We start from the raw sequence: 17,338 nt of genomic DNA on the forward strand, positions 1-17,338 counted from the left end.
GTGCCGGTGGATGTACCAGTGGACGTGCCGGTGGATGTACCAGTGGACGTGCCGGTGGATGTACCAGTGGACGTGCCGGCGGATGACGCCGACTCAGGGAGATAGATTTATAAATTAAAGTATTGATAATCTGTTCTTTTCTACTTACGTACATCTCTTATAAGACCAGTAGATATACTGGCAGGCGTGCTGGGAAATCGCGACGGACGAGAAGGTATGTCGAAGCTTATCTATTAGTCGAGCAACTTAATTAATACTATTCGTCCGTAGCGAGTAATACTAGTTGCTAAATTTCTAAATTAGGAACGCGCTAAATTTAAGGAAAGTGGCCCGGAGAGTAGTAGTAGAAAGCTGCAGGGGAGGAGATAAAGGTTTACTAGATAGCTAAATACAATCATAATTGCCATCATTCTAATAGTAGCCGTAAGGAAAGTTATAAGTACTCATTTTCAAGAGCAGAGCGTAACCTAAAAGAAACGCATCGATCACATACACGGACCTGAAGAATGCCTCACTGGCTAGAGTTCAAGCGCAAACCCCGCAGCGCAAAGCGTAAGCGTAAAAAAGAATGGAACAACGGAGGCCTGTGTACTTGTATCACATCTCAACAGCTCTGATTTTCGTCGAAGAGAGAAAAGAACTAGTAGCCTCCAGAATACCCCTCCGCGTCCCCGAGGGGAGAGAGGGTTGTAGATTCCAAACCTTTCCCATAACGCCCCCGCCACACCATTATATCCCCGTTCCTTCCCTAAGAGAGGGAGATAGAGAAAGAAACCATCGGGAGAGTATGTACCGCCCGCCCACCTGCATTCATGCTTCATTCACACAAACACAAAATTCCAACCCGCTAGAAGAGAGGATGAAAAAGAAAACGCCAGACGCTGATGCCATGCCCCACGCATAAATGTTACAGTTGGCAGCGAATGAGAAGAAAGGAAGGAAAGGATTGAAGAGTGAGGAGGCCTCGCTCAGCGAAATAGACCACCCACCACTCCTGTTCGCTGCGTTATTGCTGCTCGCTGGAGCTGTTCGCCTGCATCCTCATCCTTGATAGCACTGGTGGAATGGCTTTCGGCGGCTGACTGCGCGCCGGGAATGCCCAGATGTGACATCAGAGCTGGATTGTCGTAGATGTCGCGAGCACGGTGTGAGTCTCCCGGGTTTGCCTCGCGAGATGGGTGAGAGCCCGGGCGAACGGGTGTGTCGACCGGAGGATGGTTCCCTGGGTTGCGGTTCACAGCTTGCTTCATCTGAACGATTGGTGACTCATATGCATCACGTTGCGCCGTGGAATTTTGGCCTGCTGTTCCGGAGGGAGGATTCGACTGCATGTCTATTGTTGATGCCGAGCCATTTGGCGCTTGCAGATCGATTCGGTCTCTTTGAGCAGCTGGAGTTGCAAATGGGTTACTGATGACGCGTTGCTGGGAACTCGTAATCTGGTAATGATTGTGGTTGTGCGCGGGGTGCTGAGGGTTTGCCCAGGCATTCTGCTCGAAAAACTGCTCTTCTGCGGCAGCTCTGTCAGCACGCGATGATTCAGCGGGTCCCGTTGGGCGGGCTGCTTGTGGAGCTGGGCGAATCGGTATCTGCAGTAGAAGTTCAGCTACTGATCGATCGGACCTTAAACTGTCATGACGACACTCACTCCCATGGCAACCAGATCGTGGTCCATTTCCGGGGCACGGGCAGCACCGAGGTCGGGTGCTGCAGGGAAGCCAACGTGTTTCGCGACGCCAGACAGGATAGACACCTCCAAGTTGTAGGCCGTTTGTTGCTGGACTTGCTGGGAGCGTTTTTGGGTAAATTTGACGCTGTAGTCCCGCTCGTTTGATCCCCAATAGCGTCGCTCTCTTTGCAGCTGTGTTATCCGCTTATTGCACTCAGACAGAGTGTCCATGCGAAGCTCGGCGACATCGTGCATGTATTGGCCATGTATCGAGTTGCGCATAGCCACGAACTGTTTCCTGAGTATATCCTTCTTCAATCCTAAGCGAACGCTCTCCTGCCGAGTTTTCTCGTCGCGGCGCTTGTCGACGGCTTGCAGCATGAGGAGATACTCATGATGAGTTGAATCAGGTCGTTTCAACTGGTCAAGTTCGACCGAGAGCCGTTCGAGCTGTTCCTCCAGCCGCCTTAACGCTCGGGTCAGTGTATAATTCAGGTAATGCATGTCTGGAGGGCTTACTTCTTCTGGAAAGCGAGAAATTGCTTTTCGATCTTATTGAGCTCCTCAAGAGCGTTGTGTTTCCGACCACCTGGCAAATCATTAGTAATGCTTGCTGATGTTTGTCTGGCTACTCACGCTCTTCCTCGATCAATGCCGAGTCCTCGGCCTCGAGTTCAGCTTCGGGCGCCTCTTCATCCTCGGCTTCTTGGGGAGTCGCGGCATGTTCTTCGTTGTCGTGGGACTTTCCCTTCTTGCCCTTCCGTTGCCCTTTCTTTCCTTTGGACTTCTTCGGGCCAGCAGAAGCATCGTTTGCCGCTTCTTGCGCGGCCTCTTCGTTATCTTCTTCCTCAACTAACGGCTCCTCGATATCTTTGGATGGGTGGTCTTCCCCTTCGTCGGCGACGGGCTCTTCACCCTCGCCGTCCACTTCCATGGGGTCGCCATTCAGCTCGACCGGCCGTACGGGGCTAGGACGCTTCCGTGCAGGCTGGTCATTGTCTAGATCGTCTGCAATGGACGACAATGCACTACTTGATCGCTTGCGCTTGCGGTCGCTGCCTTCGGGTGTGGCTGAGCCCTCAGCATCGGCGTCGACATTGTGCTTATCTTCGGCAGGAAGCTCGTCGTCGTCGTCGCTCAGGTCGTCGGCATCCGAGTTTGCCTTGCGTTGCCGTGTAGGGAGAGCAGGACTCTGGCTAAGGTTCTCCGGCTCGGCTGTTATGACCCTCGCCAGCTTGCTTGGGCTCCGACCTTCCGAGCCATTCGTGACGTCGGTGGCCGTGCGCGTGGGCTTGCGCGGAGTATTTTCAATGCGCTCCGTTTCTGCCTCGGAGTCGTTCTCGTCGGCGATCGGTGATGCGACGTCTCTTAGCGCGGCCTCGTCGCGGTCCTCGATGCTCTCCTCAGGTTCGCTGAGGCTGCTCGAGCCCTCGTCGCCGACATCGGCGATACCGCCATTGTGTACGAGGTCATGGTCGTTCGTGCCGTTGGCTGCGGCAGACATTGTTGCCAGAGCTTCGACCGGGGCGGTGCCGGTGTGTGTGTCCTGGGCGGTGGAGGGGTGGGGCACGTTGCGCGGGAGGGGAGGAGAGGCGGGTTCCGGCGACTCGAGAGGCTCGGGTGTAGGAGCTTTCGCAGGAACGTGTGTGGGCGTCGAGTGGCCCGTATCTAGCGGTAAGACGATGTGTGAGCGGTTTTGCTTGACCTCCAGAGCTCAATGACGTGGTGGGCGGTCGCGACGGCAGGCATACGCGGGACAGAGGCCATCTCGGCACCGGAGAGTTACCACACAACTGGCACGGCCCGATCACGATGCCTCGGAGAGAGGCGGTCGGCGTGGGCGGCAGAGAGCGACTTACCAGTGGTGGTGGTTGGTGCGCCGGTCTCTGGGGCGGTCTTGGACCTACTCCTACTGCTCCGGTGCAGCGCGCTCATGGTGCGCCGGTCTCAGCGGCCCGCCAGACAATGTGGAGAGCGGGGCGAGGCCTCTGAAGGGCGCTCGGGGGGCTGGCGGGCGAAATTGGACGATTGCGGGTGAAGTGCACGATCGGCCGCGCGGGAGCGGTGCGGGCGTGAGGGTGCGGAGAGCTGAGCTCCAGGGTCGAGATGGAGCGGCCGCGCGGGGAACGGGAGCAGAGCGAGGTGGAGGGCAGGCTGGGCGGGTGGGCACCAGAAGCTCTGGGCTGGTGGGCGTGGGGAGGAGTGTTTTGGCGGGTGATCTCTCGTCTCGCAGCTCTGCACTGGAGCCGTCCAGGGCACGCCCGCCCGAAAGCCCGCTAGCGTTCGCGTCGGCGATAGAAAATGTCGAAACGCCGATCCCAGTCCGCGTTTCTTTCTCGCGCAACGATTATTTGCTTTGCGAGCCAAACCCACTCATGGCCAAGGACAAGAGCAAGAAGGCTGCTGCCGCCTCTGCCGCCTCCGATGCGGCATTGAAGCTGACTGCTGACAAAAAAGCCCTCGACCCAACCTTGGCCTCGCTCTTCGCAACCAGCGTAAGCTCCAAAATCTCCACACGCCCGCGTAGCTACGTTCTCATCCTGTGCTCAGGTCGGTCCCGCGAAGCCACGCCCCAGGGAGGCCTATCTTCAGGCTCCGCCGAAAACTGCACCCGAAGCCGAAGCCAGCGACGAAGACGCGGTGGAAGAAGATGACGAGGATCTCTCCAGCATTGATGAGGAGCTTCCCGAGCATGATGATGAGGATGAAGACGGCGACACGGTCATGCGCTCTGCGGACGACGCCACTTCTGACGATGATGCTGAAATCCCCGTCCACGAGAGCTTGGGCGAGAAGTCACAGCGCAAGCGCAAGCGCAAGGGCGACGAGGACGAGCTTGAGGAGGCATACATGCGCAAGCTTGAAAAGGAGGAGGCCAGGGAAGAGGCCAAGAGAAAGGCTGAGAGGGGCACCAAACGCCAGAAGAAGGAGGACGGCGAGGCTGCTGAAGTCTCAGACGAGTCCGAAGAGGCCGGTTCGGACTCGGATGCCGAATCCGACTTCGAGATACCCCAGCACGAGACTCAGATCGCGCAGCCCGAAGGAGACGCCGAGCTGGAGAAGGCCTCGCGCACTGTGTTCCTCGGAAATGTTTCCACCAAAGCCATCTCTGACAAGTCAGCGAAGAAGGCATTGATACAGCACATGTCCTCTTTCCTGTCTGCACTTCCTGAGCATACCCCTGCACACAAGTTCGAGTCGATACGCTTCCGCTCCACCCCGTTCTCGACGTTCATTCCTAAGAAGGCTGCGTACGCCACCAAGGAGGTCATGGAGGAGACGGCACACAGTACAAATGCCTATGTCGTTTACTCCACCCAGCAGGCTGCGCGGGAAGCCGCAAGGCGCTTGAATGGCACCGTCGTGTTAGATCGTCACTTGCGCGTCGATGAGGTCGCTCACCCGGCCAAGTCCGACCATCGCCGCTGTGTCTTTGTCGGGAACCTCAGTTTCGTCGACGACGAGAGCATGATCCAGGAGGCTGAGGCGAAGAAGCTGGGGAAGGAGATCAGAAAGAAGAAAGAACCAGGTGACGTGGAAGAGGGTCTGTGGAGAACTTTCGCCAAAGCTGGCACCGTCGAGAGCGTCAGGGTCATTCGTGACCCGAAGACTAGAGTCGGAAAGGGGTTTGCATACGTGCAATTTACCGTGAGCATCTTCATACGAACTATCGACTTTGACTGACAGCCAGTAGGACGAGAACGCTGTGGAAGCAGCTCTGCTGTACAACGATAAAAGGTTCCCGCCTATGCTCCCACGCAAGCTCCGGGTTGTGCGTGCGAAAGGCATCAAGCGCAACAAGACTAACTCCGCATCATCGACTCGTCCTGTCTCTAACAAGGGCGTGTACAATCCTAAAATCTCTGCTGAGGAGAGATCCATGCAGGGCCGTGCCGCCAAACTCCTTGGCAAGGCAGGTGCTGCCAAGGTTAGATTGGGTGGCAAATTTGGGGGAAATAAGGGCCCCAAGAAGGAGGACAGGCCTGCCAATGGGTTCAAAACCCCCGAGCAATTCGTATTTGAGGGCCATCGTGCAAGTGAGAAGCAGGGCAAGAGTGGTCTCAAGCTTGGTGGGAAGAAGAGCAAGAAGGGTGGGAAGCCAACGTCGAGAAGTAGCAGGAGAGGTGCGGCTTGGAAGGCTTCCGGAGGAAAGAAGGCCTGAGCAGCACTCATATAGTGCATTAATCGGGGGTTGGCATAGTGGAGCGGGAAAAGAACTTCCATCGAGCGTGGTATGGCGAACGAGGCATTCTATCTTTCTACGGGCATCGACAAGCATCGGGTCAATGGGGGCATCGGGCTCGCAGTTGGTTGCAGAACGTTGCAAATGGAAGCCACAATCTTTGGCCCTATTGCCGCCTGAGGGGCTGCACTTGCGACAGACTGTCTGATTGTAGATGTCTCGGGCCCTTGAGGGGGGCCTGTCATCCCCATGGATGATTCCATTCACAGGAGCATCCAACGCGCCCACCCCTGGGCTAGGCATTAGCAAAACATAGACCAAAGAGATTTCATTCGACTTCTGGCTATCTACAGCACTGTAAAAGCCATGCCACTGCCTACAACTGCAGCCTAAACGTCGCCACCTCAAATGGCCTCAACTCGATCTCCACGCCGCCCTTGTCCACGACCAATTCCTCTCCATCATCCTCAAGCAGGTTCGTCTTGAACACCTTCTTGACCGGAACCTTGCCCCACTCGATCCTGCCTCTCGCCCTCCCACCAAGCGAGTCGTACACGCGCAAGATGACACTCCTACCCTTCCGCTTCGGCAGCTCGCCGCGCGAGACGTCATTATCGTCCTCACCACGCTTGACAGTGTCCAGAACGAGGGCATCGGAGCCCCTGATCTTGAACGTTGAGAGTAAGTCCGATATTGAATCCAGCCGTGGGTGCCGCTTGTACTTGAGGGGATGGTTGAAGTTGAACGCGGTCCTGATGGTCGTTGCACTGACAGGGCCGGAGTGGGGCAAAATGGCGTAGCGAATGCGGTGCGATCCCATATCTGCATGTGCGTCCGGCGCCTTCGGCGCACGGAGGAGAGACAGGCGCATGAGGTTGCCGCAAGTGGCGAAGCCGTACTTGGAGTCGTTCAGAATGGAGACACCATAGCTGGCCTCGGACAGATCGGCCCACTTGTGGCAGCATACTTCGAATTTGGCCATGTCCCAGGTGGTGTTGTAGTGAGTCGGCCGGCGGACAATTCCGAATTGCGTCTCATACGACGCTTCTTGGTTGACAATGTCAACTGGGAACTCAACCTTCAAGAACTTCATCGACTCATGCCACTCGACCTCGCTCTCCATCTCAATGTATGAGGGCTGGTTGTTTACCGCGGCCGAGAGACTGAGAGTCGTCTTGACCCAACTCTTGTCGCTGATCCTTGTCTCAATGTCCACGCTGACGCGGTGAGGCCCGCTCTCAGCGATGGACCATTTGCTTGGCTTGAGCTCCTGACGTGATTCAAGATGGTAAACCTCAACATCCCAAGCCTGCCAGTAGAGCGGCTTGTCGTCGAAAATAACCAGCTGGTTTGCCTTCTTGCCATGCGGAATGATCTCGCGCTTTGCCTGACGGTCGAAGAGCGAAGTAATGACACCCTGGTCAATCTCGACTTTGTATTGGCTGTTGGCAAGCTGGTAAACATCTTTCCTGATCTCTTCGATAGAGACAGCCGACTCAGCCGAGACAGGCTTGATGTGAAGGATGCCAGTGCCGCCTTCGACCAGACCATACGATGAGTCTGGGAGTTTAGCAATCTCGCTTCGACTCCAAGGGAGTGTGTTCAGAGCAACCATGGTGCTGTTGGCACCGGCCTCGTCGCCGTCATCGCCATCAAAGCCAAGTGTGGTCAAAAGATCCGACAGGAGTTTGTCGCCAGTTTGGAATACCTTCTCGTAAAGCTAGATTCATGTCAGTATTTGTATCAACATGCTTGTGCGCGGACTTACCTCATCCGAATCATCATAACACATTTCAATGGAACTGCCAGGCAAACAATCATGGAACTGGCAAAGCAAAGTTGCCTCCCACATATCATCGATGGCCTCCTTGGGGTATTCGTACTTCTGCCCTCCACTCCCTACAACGTCCTTAATACTCGCGAGAGTTGCCAAGTACTCAATGTCGTGCAGAAGCAATTCCGATTTGCGGTTATTGCGCTTGTTGTTGGCCTGGGTTGTGTAGGTGCCACGGTGCAGCTCAAAGTATAACTCACCATACCAGGTTACGAAGTCAGTACCGTCTTCGGCCTTCTTCTCAAGCCTCGTGAAGAAGTCATCCACCGAATCACCCATTTTGACCCGGGGGAGAAGGCCGATGTTGTCGCTGACACCGCGGCAACGCCTCAACTTTTCGATGTGCTGCCAGGTTGGACCGCCACCACCATCACCCTTGCCGAAGACGAGGAGAGAAGTTGCATCTTGGTCCAAAGACTTGTGCTGAGTGACACTCCGCTTGACGTCTCCGAAATGGGCCTCTGCCGTGTAGGTCTCCGCTGGAGTCATGTGACAGATGACTTGGCTACCATCCAGCGATACCCAGTTGAAGGTAGTGTGAGGGAAGTTGTTGATGTTATTCCAGCTGAGCTTCTGAGTGAAAAACCTGCTCATGCCTGCCAGTCTGCATAGCTGAGGGAGCTGTGTGGAGTAGCCAAAGGTATCAGGCAGCCAGAAAGTTTTGCATCTCTGGCCAAAATGGCTCTCAAAGAAACGCTGGCCGTACACGAACTGGCGCACTAGCGACTCTCCACTAGGCATATTCGTATCGTGTTCCACCCAGCTGCCACCGATGGGCTGGAACCTCCCCTCCTTGACCTTCTGCTTGACGCGGTCATAGACGGAAGGGTAAAGCTCTTCAAGCCATTTGTACTGCTGAGCCTGAGAACAGCAGAAACGTAGTTCAGGGTAGCGGTCCATCAAATCACACTGGTTTGACCATGAACGAGCAACCTTGCGCTTGGTCTCTGCCCACGGCCAGAGCCAGCAGGTATCAATGTGGCAATGACCGATGCCACTTACAATGGCCTCTTGAGGACCATCATACACAGCGGGCGAATCCACCTTGTCTCCCAGATACTTCGTCGCTATCTTGCGACATTCTCTGATACTTTCGTGGCTGCCATGGCCGGCGATGAAGGTGTCCATGATCGAATTGCATACCTGCAGCGCCTCGTGGGACTCCCAGGAGTCTCCGGGGAACTCCCTTGCGCAGTCTCCGATGATCCAAAAGTCAATGTACAGAGCGCGGGCGTCCAGGTTGATGGCGACAATTTCGGCCTTGTGCAGCTGGAAGTACTTGTTCGGATCGGGCGGCTGGATGGAGTCACCACCAGGAGCATTGCCGAACATGCCGTTGCAGGCCATCTCAATGTAGAAGACATGCTCCTTGCCGTCCCTGTAGCTTTTGGGCAATATCCACTCGGTACGCTCGCCACCACCGGTCAGACCATGCACTGGGTGGCCGTCCTCGGTCCAGATGAGGCCCTCATTGTTGGCATCCCAATGGAACTCGAGGTGGTTCTTGTGGCGGAGCTCGTCGGGAACGGTCAGGTGGATGCGGAACCAATGGGTGGACCAGCTGGGGCCAAACCACTCGCCAACCCCAGCGGGGCGGAAGTCGTGCCTGGTGGCTTCCTTGAAGGTCGGGCGGGTGAGGTCGGGAGGCGAGTAGACGAACAGCTTGACATGGTCGCTGCCAGAAGCGCGGGCCTCGGTGATCTTACTGTCGTGGCGTGAGCATACACATTCATCAAATGGAATGGATTGGGGGCTCACGGCAAAAGTCCCTTGGACTCGTACTGGCCGCCAGAGGTGAATTGGCGCAAGCGATCAAGGTAGATCTTATGGATCTGCTTGCCCACAGGGCCAGCCGCGAGCTTGGGGTACTCCTTGGAGGGTGCCATTCTGGAGGGGAGCTGTGTTTCGCCGCCCATGGTTGAGCGATACTTCTTGAGAGCGTTGGAGAGAGCAGGAGCTCGGGGGGTAGCTTAGGTATGCCAGTCGTGTCGCACTAGCCCGGGAGCTTGGGCGCGCAACCCCGCTCAGCCAACCCGGGGCAACCATCTCAGGGGATCACCAGACGCACAATGCGAGCCTCTGCCTTGCTCGGTCCGGCCCCGTGCACGTCATGCCATAGAACATGCTTCCAACTTGTGCAATGTCTCCCCAAATCATCTGGACCGGTACCTGCGGAAGAGCCTCGTGACCCTCCCCCCCTTGGTGCATGGTCGTGTATGGTGCAACGCATATGCTTCCATTCAATTACTTTCGTCAATGCTGCGCGGCTTGACGCTGAGAGCCTGTCTAAACGTATTATCCATTGAGAAAAGAACCCTTGCAGTCCAACGCCATTCCACTCCGAGCTAGCTCCGCTTCAAGCGGCAGTAGCCTGCGCTTCAGCCTGATCCCTCTGCTCCCGCTCCATTTGCTCGAGGAACACTTCCCACGTCTCGGCCGTGTTGGCGAAGAAGTCGATATGGGCGTCTGCCAAGTCTCCCAGCGTGTCCTTGAACTCGAGCGCCTTGATCCGCTCAAAATCCTGGACCTCCTTGACCGTCTGCTCGTCAAAGGCTTCAGATGTCCTCTTTGCATCTTCCACTTCGCGCGTCAGACGCTCTATTTGCAGCTCAAGCTTGCGCACGCGGTCACGCCGGCTCTGCTCATGATCTACACCGCGGATGTCTTCCACTTTGGCACGCAGGAATCCAGACGCACCGAGCGCGGCTGTGCTTGACGCGCTGGCCAGCGTGTCACGATCCGCCGCCGCCTTGGTCAGGTAGTCGGTCAGGCTCTCGAAGTCGAGCTGTTTGTTTTCGCGTGTTTTAAGCAGCAGCTTCACTGCGTCGATGTAGGCATCCATGTCGCGGAGAGAACCCAGGTAGTCATGTTCGGTGTGGTTGTGCAGGCCGCGCAGGCCTTGGCTTGTTGTCTCGACGCTAGTCGCAAAGCTGGTGAGCGATTGCTCGACTCCAGGTTCCAGCGCGACCAACTTCTGGCATTGCGCTGCCAGGTCGGCGTAGTCGGTTGAGAGATCGCCCTGTCGCCTAGCCACCCGCGCCACCACCTTCTCCACCAGTCCCAAATCCTCGTCGAGCTTGTCTGCCCGCTCGCGCACGTCCACGAAGCGCTTGTCTGGCTTGTGCACCTTGCTGAATGCACCCATGAGCGTGTCCGTGAAGCTGTCGAACACGCCGCCTGAGCCTTGGTCTCCGCTGGTCCCGCTCATGCTGCGCTGGGGCCGCGAGCGCATTGTCTGGTTCCAATCACTGCTCTCAAGGAACAGCAGGAAGATGGCAGAGCGGCGGAGCACCGGATGCTGCGTAAGGCGCTTGAGAAAGCGACGCAGCGAGCTCGCCCGCCGTTGCGTAAAGTCCGGACCAAAGCGGTCCCCCCTCACGTATTCCATTTTGTGCTTGTCGGGTAGCGGCGGTACGGCGCATTGCGGGTACTCTTTGCTCAGCGTTTTCCAGAGGAAGACAAAGTCTGTGAAGCGTCGCCGCACGCTGAACTCGGGCCGCTGGAAGGACTGGAAGTCGCTCTGTGGTCCAGTCAGCAAGCATTGTCTTCAGTCGCCGCCTATGCCGTGCAAGCTCCACAACGATCAAACGGGGCGCTATACCCTGGTCGCAACAAGATACGATATGTAGGCATCTTTGGTGCCGTCATTCTCTTTCTGCGGTTTATCCACAGTGCACTCGAGCATGCCTTCGCTGAAGTCCGTGTCCGCCATGGCGAGATCGACGGGGGAAGTATATCTAGAGGATGGACGAGAAGCAGGTGTTGCAGTGGGGGCGTTGGGCTCTGGAGCTGGACAGCTGCAGATCCAGGGCGGGCGGGCGTGTTGTGAGGTTGGTGTCCGTGCTTGGGCGATGACGAAGGTGATGGGCTGCGCCCGCCAGAGCCCGCCAAACATCGACCCCGGCACGTCGGCATAGCAATGTCGATTCTCACGTCCCAGCCCAGCGATGCCTGGCTCTTGCATTTCACACGCATGACTTTTTTTTTTCGTGCCGCTCCGTTTATCGAGCTGGCGCAATCGGGCCGCGTTAATTAGAATAGCCGATTAGTCACTCTCGTATGATGTTTATGAGGGTTTGTTGTTGGGAAAAGTGAATCTCTACACAAGCCCAAGGAATTCGGAAACGACCGATGCTATGAGCAAAGCCAGCGCGACGTGACGGCGGCAGGAACCCCAACGCCAAGAACTCCAAGCTTCCATATGTTACATTTGCCTCTGAACAATTCGTCTAGGCTTTGTGTCTTCTTGCGCCTACAACCCAAATTTCTTTTCAAACTCCTTGAACAGCTTGGGGCTGATTTCATCGCTGGAGTTGCCCTGTACTTCCCAAAGAACGCCCTTTCTATCGTAATGCTCTAGAAGGGGAGCACTGGTCTCCTCGAACTTCTTGAGTCGCGCAAGCCAGACCTCAGGGCTATCGTCTGCGCGCCTGGTCAATTGCTCGCCAGTAATATCGTCCTGACCGGGCACCTTGGGCGGATTGAATGTGGTGTTGTAGACCCGACCGGAGGGCTCATGGACCCATCGGTTGCAGATACGGTCGAGAATTACCTCCACTGGCGTTTTGAGGTTGACGACCAGGTTGATAGGGATTATGTCGTCGATCTGCTTCGCTTGAGGGGCGGTGCGCGGGAACCCGTCGAGGATGAAAGATGCCGTCGGACAGTCCGAGTAGCTGAATCTGGACGTGTTGAACGGCGAGGGAATGAAGACATCGTCCACGCTCTCAAGCGGGATTTCGGCATCGGGCGCGGCGAAGTTGACCTGGTACGGTCTTACGGTGTCCGGGATAAGCCAACCGCGGGTGTTGAGCTCGTTGATTATCAGGCGCACCATCATCGTGTCAGGAACCAGTGCGCCCGTCTTCATCTTCATCTCGGCCTGGATTCCTGGGACGCGACTGACATCAGAGAGCGTCCGTGGCAGCTTCAGGTATGAACGACCTACCCAGCGGCGTGCGGTTACGCACATTGTTGCGCAGAAGGTCGCCGGAACTGATGGAGTTTAGCTGGGGAAAGCGCTTCATAAGGCGCTCTGATTGCGTGCCTTTGCCCACGCCGGGGGCGCCGACGAGAATGACGCGCGCTGCTCTCGACAAGTCCCGAATCATCGCGAGAGACGTGGTGTGGGTGTGGCGGTGGTGGAACAACAGAACGCGCGGCGGGTGACCGTGTTGCGAAAAGCAGCCTTCAGCAAAGAGAGCACGCGAAAACGGGTCAGAACACCATAGCGTCCGAGGCAGTAACGGGAAATGAAATAGACGAGAAGGACGGAGCAGCTGGGCGCACGAACGGCAAGGAAGCTAGAGCAATCGCGCAACAGGCCGTCAGCGGCGGACTTTTGGGGTGGGGAAAGCGTTGAGCTCAGCCGACGGCTCCCGGCGAGTCATGCATCCTCGAATCGCCGCCCTGCGATTGATGACAGCCATCACGGCGCAACGGCGCCCTGCTCTTCTTCTGTGATGGAGTACACCAATCGCATGTGAAGAACCAAAGCGGGCGGAAACGTGCAGCCAGCATTGCCCACGACTCGCCCGGACGAAGCCGGGCACGTGCTCTGGCTGCTCACGTGCAGCTGGCCAACCGGGGTGGATGCTTTGCAAGCAGACCACAAAGCAACAAGCAGACGAGGAGAGGATCGCCGGGGCAGCGGCCGGCCAGACGGCTGCATTTATCAGGCAGGTACAAAGAGCCAGCGCATCGAGCGCAGTCGCTCCGACGGGCTCACCGGTGTGTCGCGCAACTCCGACATCGCCCGGCGGCTGCACGTGTCGGCGGCCAGCAGCGGCGGACCCTGGGGCCACGCTGGCGCGGAGCCTCTGGCGCGCAGCCCGATTCGGCCGCGTCGCGCTCGGGGCAGTGTTCGGTGCGGCGTGCGGGTTCCAGAAGCGTGACGAAGCCGCCAAGCCCCGCTCCCCCTGCCGCCGATCGTCGCTGGCGGCCGGAATTTGCTGCTTAGCTGCCGCTGACGACTGCAAACGTTGAAGCATCCTCCTCCACGTCGCATTGCCCGTCTCCATCTCCAACAGCCATCGCCTCTCCTTGACCGACTGTTTTTCTTGCCGCCGTCTGTCGCTCTCTTCCCGCCTGAGCTGTGCTCAGCATGTCTTTCAACCGCTCCGCCTCCAGGGTGACGCCAATCCTCCTGAGAGGTGCCGCCAGGACTCCGCGCAGAATCCCCAGATCGCTCCCCCGCGAGATCTCAGCAATCGCCATCCTCATCCCCAGACATGGCTATGCCACAGACACATCCACATCCTCCCAGTCGGGTGGTAACTTCCCGCCGCCCGGCTTCAACGCCGAGGAGGCGAAGAAGCCCCTTCCCAAGGAAGACGCGCAGAAGTCGCAGTCGGACAAATCCGCATTGAAGTCGCACGTCGACAAGGACTCCATCAAAGTCGAAATCCCCAAGGACGGCCCCACGGCGCACCCCAAGACTGGTGCCGCCGAGGCACAAAGCTTGACCGAGCTTGCTGCGGAGAAGGCCGCAGCCGACAAGACGGAGGAGAAGAAGCTTGCCAAGAAGGCCGAGGAGCACAAGAATCTCACCCTGTGGCAAAAGGTCAAGAAAGAGGCCAATCATTACTGGGATGGCACCAAGCTGCTCGCGACCGAGGTCAAGATTAGCTCCAAGCTGGCCTTGAAAATGGCGGCGGGCTACGAGCTGACCCGCCGCGAAAACAGACAGGTATGCTTTGATCGCGGGGCTTCGGAGGCGTGCATCAGCTAACTTTGGCGCAGCTCCGTCGTACTGTCCAGGACCTTGGCCGCCTCGTCCCCTTTTCTGTTTTTGTTCTTGTTCCATTCGCTGAGCTTCTCCTGCCGGTCGCGCTGAAGCTGTTTCCCAACATGCTTCCCAGCACATACGAGGGGCAGAAAGCCAGAGACAACAAGATTACCAGTTTGCGCGCGACCCGGAAGGAGGTCAGCGACTTCCTCCGTCATACGCTGCAAGAAGGCGGCCTACCAGTCAGCGCTGCCAATGCTCAGCGCGAAGAGTTTACCGATTTCTTCCGCAAGGTGAGTGTGGTCGGCGGTTGCGTTTAGAGGGCACACGCTTACATTGAAAGCAGATTCGCAGCACTGGTGAGGATCCTACCCAGGCCGATGTCATCAAGGTCTGCAAGATCTTCAAGGATGACCTGACGCTGGACAACCTCTCGCGCCCTCAGCTTGTTGGAATCTGCAAATACCTCGGTCTTAACACTTTCGGTACCGACAACATTCTTCGCTACCAGATCCGCCACCGTATGCGCCAGATCAAGCGTGACGACAAGATGATCTTCATCGAGGGCGTCGATTCTCTCTCTGTTCCCGAGCTCCAGACTGCTTGCGGCAGCCGTGGCCTCCGGACTCACGGCGTTAGCCCGGCTCGCCTTCGGGAAGACCTCCAGATGTGGTTGGATCTCCGTCTCAAGTACGGCGTGCCCTCGACGCTTCTCGTCTTGAGTAACGCTTTCATGTACGGGCAGGGCAAGGAGACGGAGATGGAGACTCAGATCGATGCTCTCAAGGCCGTCCTTTCCAGCATTCCCGAGGAGCTCTTCCACGAGATTGAACTCGAGGTGCACACGGCCGAGGGTGCTGCGACCAACAAGCAGCGCCTTGAGGTCCTCAAAGAGCAGCAAGAGCTCATCGAGGAGGAGAATGAGCAGTCGGGCAGCAGCTCTCCGGCCACTGCCTCGTCGGCACCGAAGGATGACAAGGACATTGATGAGAAGGAGGAGGCCGAGGCCGAGGCCGAGGAAAAGCAGAAGGTTCAAGCGAAGGCTGATGAGTCTGTTGCGGAAAAGCAGAAGGTCGAAGCCAAGAAAGCTGAGCAGGAAGCTGAGAGGGCTTAATTTGCCTTTCTCCTTGTATATTAGACATTATAGACTTTAGCTCTGCTCAATTGTAGAAGGCCTTCGATTCGTTCCTGTATGGTGGCAACCCAGGCATGGAGTCGCGAATTTCCCTGCACGCTACGCAAAAGGGATGTCGCCTTGTGTGGGGTAGCCGGCGTCGTTGCGGGCCGCTGGGCGCAGAGCCGCAACACCATGCTCACTGCAAGGCCCCGCGCTGGCCATGGGCCACAGGCATTTGGCATTAATATGTATAAGAATTTTGCTAGTACTACAGACTGCCTGCCCTCATGCAGCGGTCGTGGCGCCTTCCAGAATCTACGGCCTGTTCCCGTGCACACTCACTTCACCTCAGTAACTGCATCACCACAGCAACCAAGGTAGTCACTGCCTATATAAACACCGCGCATCTTCCCTCCTCTCCGCCTTTTCTCTCTTTGTACCAGATGGTCACCTTGCCTATGCTCTCGAAGCCGCAGCTTACGCTCCCGTTCTCGAACACGCATACGCTCACCACGCCCACATCTCCGCTTTCTCCCTGCTGCCTCGCGCCGCCTTTCACCATGTTCCTTCCCCTGCTTCTGGCTGTCGCCTCGAGCACCTACCTTCCTCACATCACCCGCCGTCCTCCCTCGTTCTCCTCTCCCTCCCACGCCTCCTTCTTCCTCGTCTGCATGGCCTTTGGCCTATTACTGGTGAGCTTCTTCCTCCCTCTCGTGGCTGATGCCGGTGCGTCCTTCTTCAGGTCTGTGATGGACGAGGTCAACACCCGCCTGTTCGCGTCTTGCCCGGCTCGCGTGGAATTGGTCCCCCTTCCCGTCACCCGGTACTGCACGCGTACCGAGCCTCTATCGCCGCCAGCCAAGCCCATGTGCGATCCACCGCCCCCCGCTCTGCCGCCGTTCATGACCGGATGCGGAATCCTGAAGGTTCCTGGCCGCCGCCCGCCATCGCCTGCCACCCCTGCTCGGAAGAAGTGTGTCGCCTTCTCGTCAACTGCCAAGGTACACGAGTACTCCTACATGAAGTCGATCCTCCGCCCGACCCGCAGCTCGCACTTCGAACCGGACGACAGCTTCGTGGACCTCATCGAAGACCCCATCGAGATTTGGTCGGCTCGCCTCCAAGTCAACAAGGATCGTAAGGTCCTCCGCTTCGACCCTGCCCCGCAGATCGAGCTCATTGGTGACCTGAGGTATGAGAAGTGGCGCGGTCCTCTCATGGATGAGGTGGAGGAGTTTGACAGGGGTTTTCTCAGGAGGGTGAAGTCGAGGGACTTGGATGGCGATGTCGAGATGGACTGAATATGGCCAAACGATTAAGATAGATGGTCAGAAATACAAGTGATGACGGCCCGCAGTGGCTACCACTTCATCTTTCTGGGCCCTTTTTTTTTCTTTTTTTTTTGGTTAGCAATTCTTATGCTACGCAGGATTCCGGGGAAGAGACGAATCATCAGTAGCAATTTCATATAAGTTTGTCAAGATCCAAATCCTGTAACCGGTGATGCATTTGTGGTGTTGGGCTCACCCGCTGTCTGGCGCCGACCCAACACATGTGCAATTGCGCCAGCAACTAAAGCGGATAAAGGCTCAAATCATCCGTTTTCTCCTCTATTAGTGTGTATGTAATGTCTCGAAACGGTGATGCAATGCGCTACGACAGGATTTTTTGAGGGTAATATTGAACCATACTGCTCCCAGATAGGCGAGGCAACCGTGCCCTCCCGGCCAGTGTGACAATAACTCCTTGATATAAGACTATAGTCGTAATAGTTATGATTCAATAAAGGATAATATCACTCAGGAGCA

The 17,338-nt window shown here is 56.8% G+C and overlaps 7 protein-coding genes across 7 annotated transcripts; 3 read left to right on the forward strand and 4 right to left on the reverse strand.

The window, feature by feature from the left end:
* Positions 1-968: 968 nt before the first annotated feature.
* LTHEOB_10707 (Sds3-like protein) lies at positions 969-3,604 on the reverse strand (the record flags this gene model as incomplete). Its single annotated transcript, XM_035507382.1, has 5 exons — positions 969-1,589; positions 1,649-2,135; positions 2,189-2,258; positions 2,306-3,337; positions 3,529-3,604. The coding sequence occupies 5 exons, from the start codon at positions 3,602-3,604 to the stop codon at positions 969-971; spliced, it is 2,286 nt and encodes a 761-aa protein (XP_035367062.1).
* A 440-nt stretch (positions 3,605-4,044) lies between these two features.
* On the forward strand, positions 4,045-5,831 carry LTHEOB_10708 (Nucleolar protein 12 protein; the record flags this gene model as incomplete). The annotated part of the gene is made up of 3 exons (XM_035507383.1): positions 4,045-4,164; positions 4,220-5,317; positions 5,364-5,831. 3 exons carry the CDS (start codon positions 4,045-4,047, stop codon positions 5,829-5,831), a joined length of 1,686 nt encoding a protein of 561 aa, XP_035367063.1.
* Positions 5,832-6,228: 397 nt separating this feature from the next.
* Positions 6,229-9,602, reverse strand: LTHEOB_10709 (Alpha-mannosidase; the record flags this gene model as incomplete). Its single annotated transcript, XM_035507384.1, has 5 exons — positions 6,229-7,572; positions 7,621-8,290; positions 8,393-8,547; positions 8,689-9,391; positions 9,445-9,602. The coding sequence occupies 5 exons, from the start codon at positions 9,600-9,602 to the stop codon at positions 6,229-6,231; spliced, it is 3,030 nt and encodes a 1,009-aa protein (XP_035367064.1).
* A 440-nt stretch (positions 9,603-10,042) lies between these two features.
* Positions 10,043-11,398, reverse strand: LTHEOB_10710 (Lipid binding protein; the record flags this gene model as incomplete). Its single annotated transcript, XM_035507386.1, has 2 exons — positions 10,043-11,206; positions 11,300-11,398. The coding sequence occupies 2 exons, from the start codon at positions 11,396-11,398 to the stop codon at positions 10,043-10,045; spliced, it is 1,263 nt and encodes a 420-aa protein (XP_035367065.1).
* Positions 11,399-11,938: 540 nt separating this feature from the next.
* LTHEOB_10711 (adenylate kinase) lies at positions 11,939-12,797 on the reverse strand (the record flags this gene model as incomplete). Its single annotated transcript, XM_035507387.1, has 2 exons — positions 11,939-12,576; positions 12,635-12,797. 2 exons carry the CDS (start codon positions 12,795-12,797, stop codon positions 11,939-11,941), a joined length of 801 nt encoding a protein of 266 aa, XP_035367066.1.
* A 992-nt stretch (positions 12,798-13,789) lies between these two features.
* On the forward strand, positions 13,790-15,527 carry LTHEOB_10712 (LETM1-like protein; the record flags this gene model as incomplete). The annotated part of the gene is made up of 3 exons (XM_035507388.1): positions 13,790-14,374; positions 14,428-14,706; positions 14,760-15,527. The coding sequence occupies 3 exons, from the start codon at positions 13,790-13,792 to the stop codon at positions 15,525-15,527; spliced, it is 1,632 nt and encodes a 543-aa protein (XP_035367067.1).
* A 446-nt stretch (positions 15,528-15,973) lies between these two features.
* On the forward strand, positions 15,974-16,831 carry LTHEOB_10713 (uncharacterized protein; the record flags this gene model as incomplete). Its single annotated transcript, XM_035507389.1, has 1 exon — positions 15,974-16,831. The coding sequence occupies one exon, from the start codon at positions 15,974-15,976 to the stop codon at positions 16,829-16,831; it is 858 nt and encodes a 285-aa protein (XP_035367068.1).
* Between the last annotated feature and the right edge of the window lie 507 nt (positions 16,832-17,338).

This window comes from Lasiodiplodia theobromae (genome assembly GCF_012971845.1).
Source record: "Lasiodiplodia theobromae strain AM2As chromosome Unknown scaffold_41, whole genome shotgun sequence".
Classification (NCBI taxonomy): domain Eukaryota; kingdom Fungi; phylum Ascomycota; class Dothideomycetes; order Botryosphaeriales; family Botryosphaeriaceae; genus Lasiodiplodia; species Lasiodiplodia theobromae.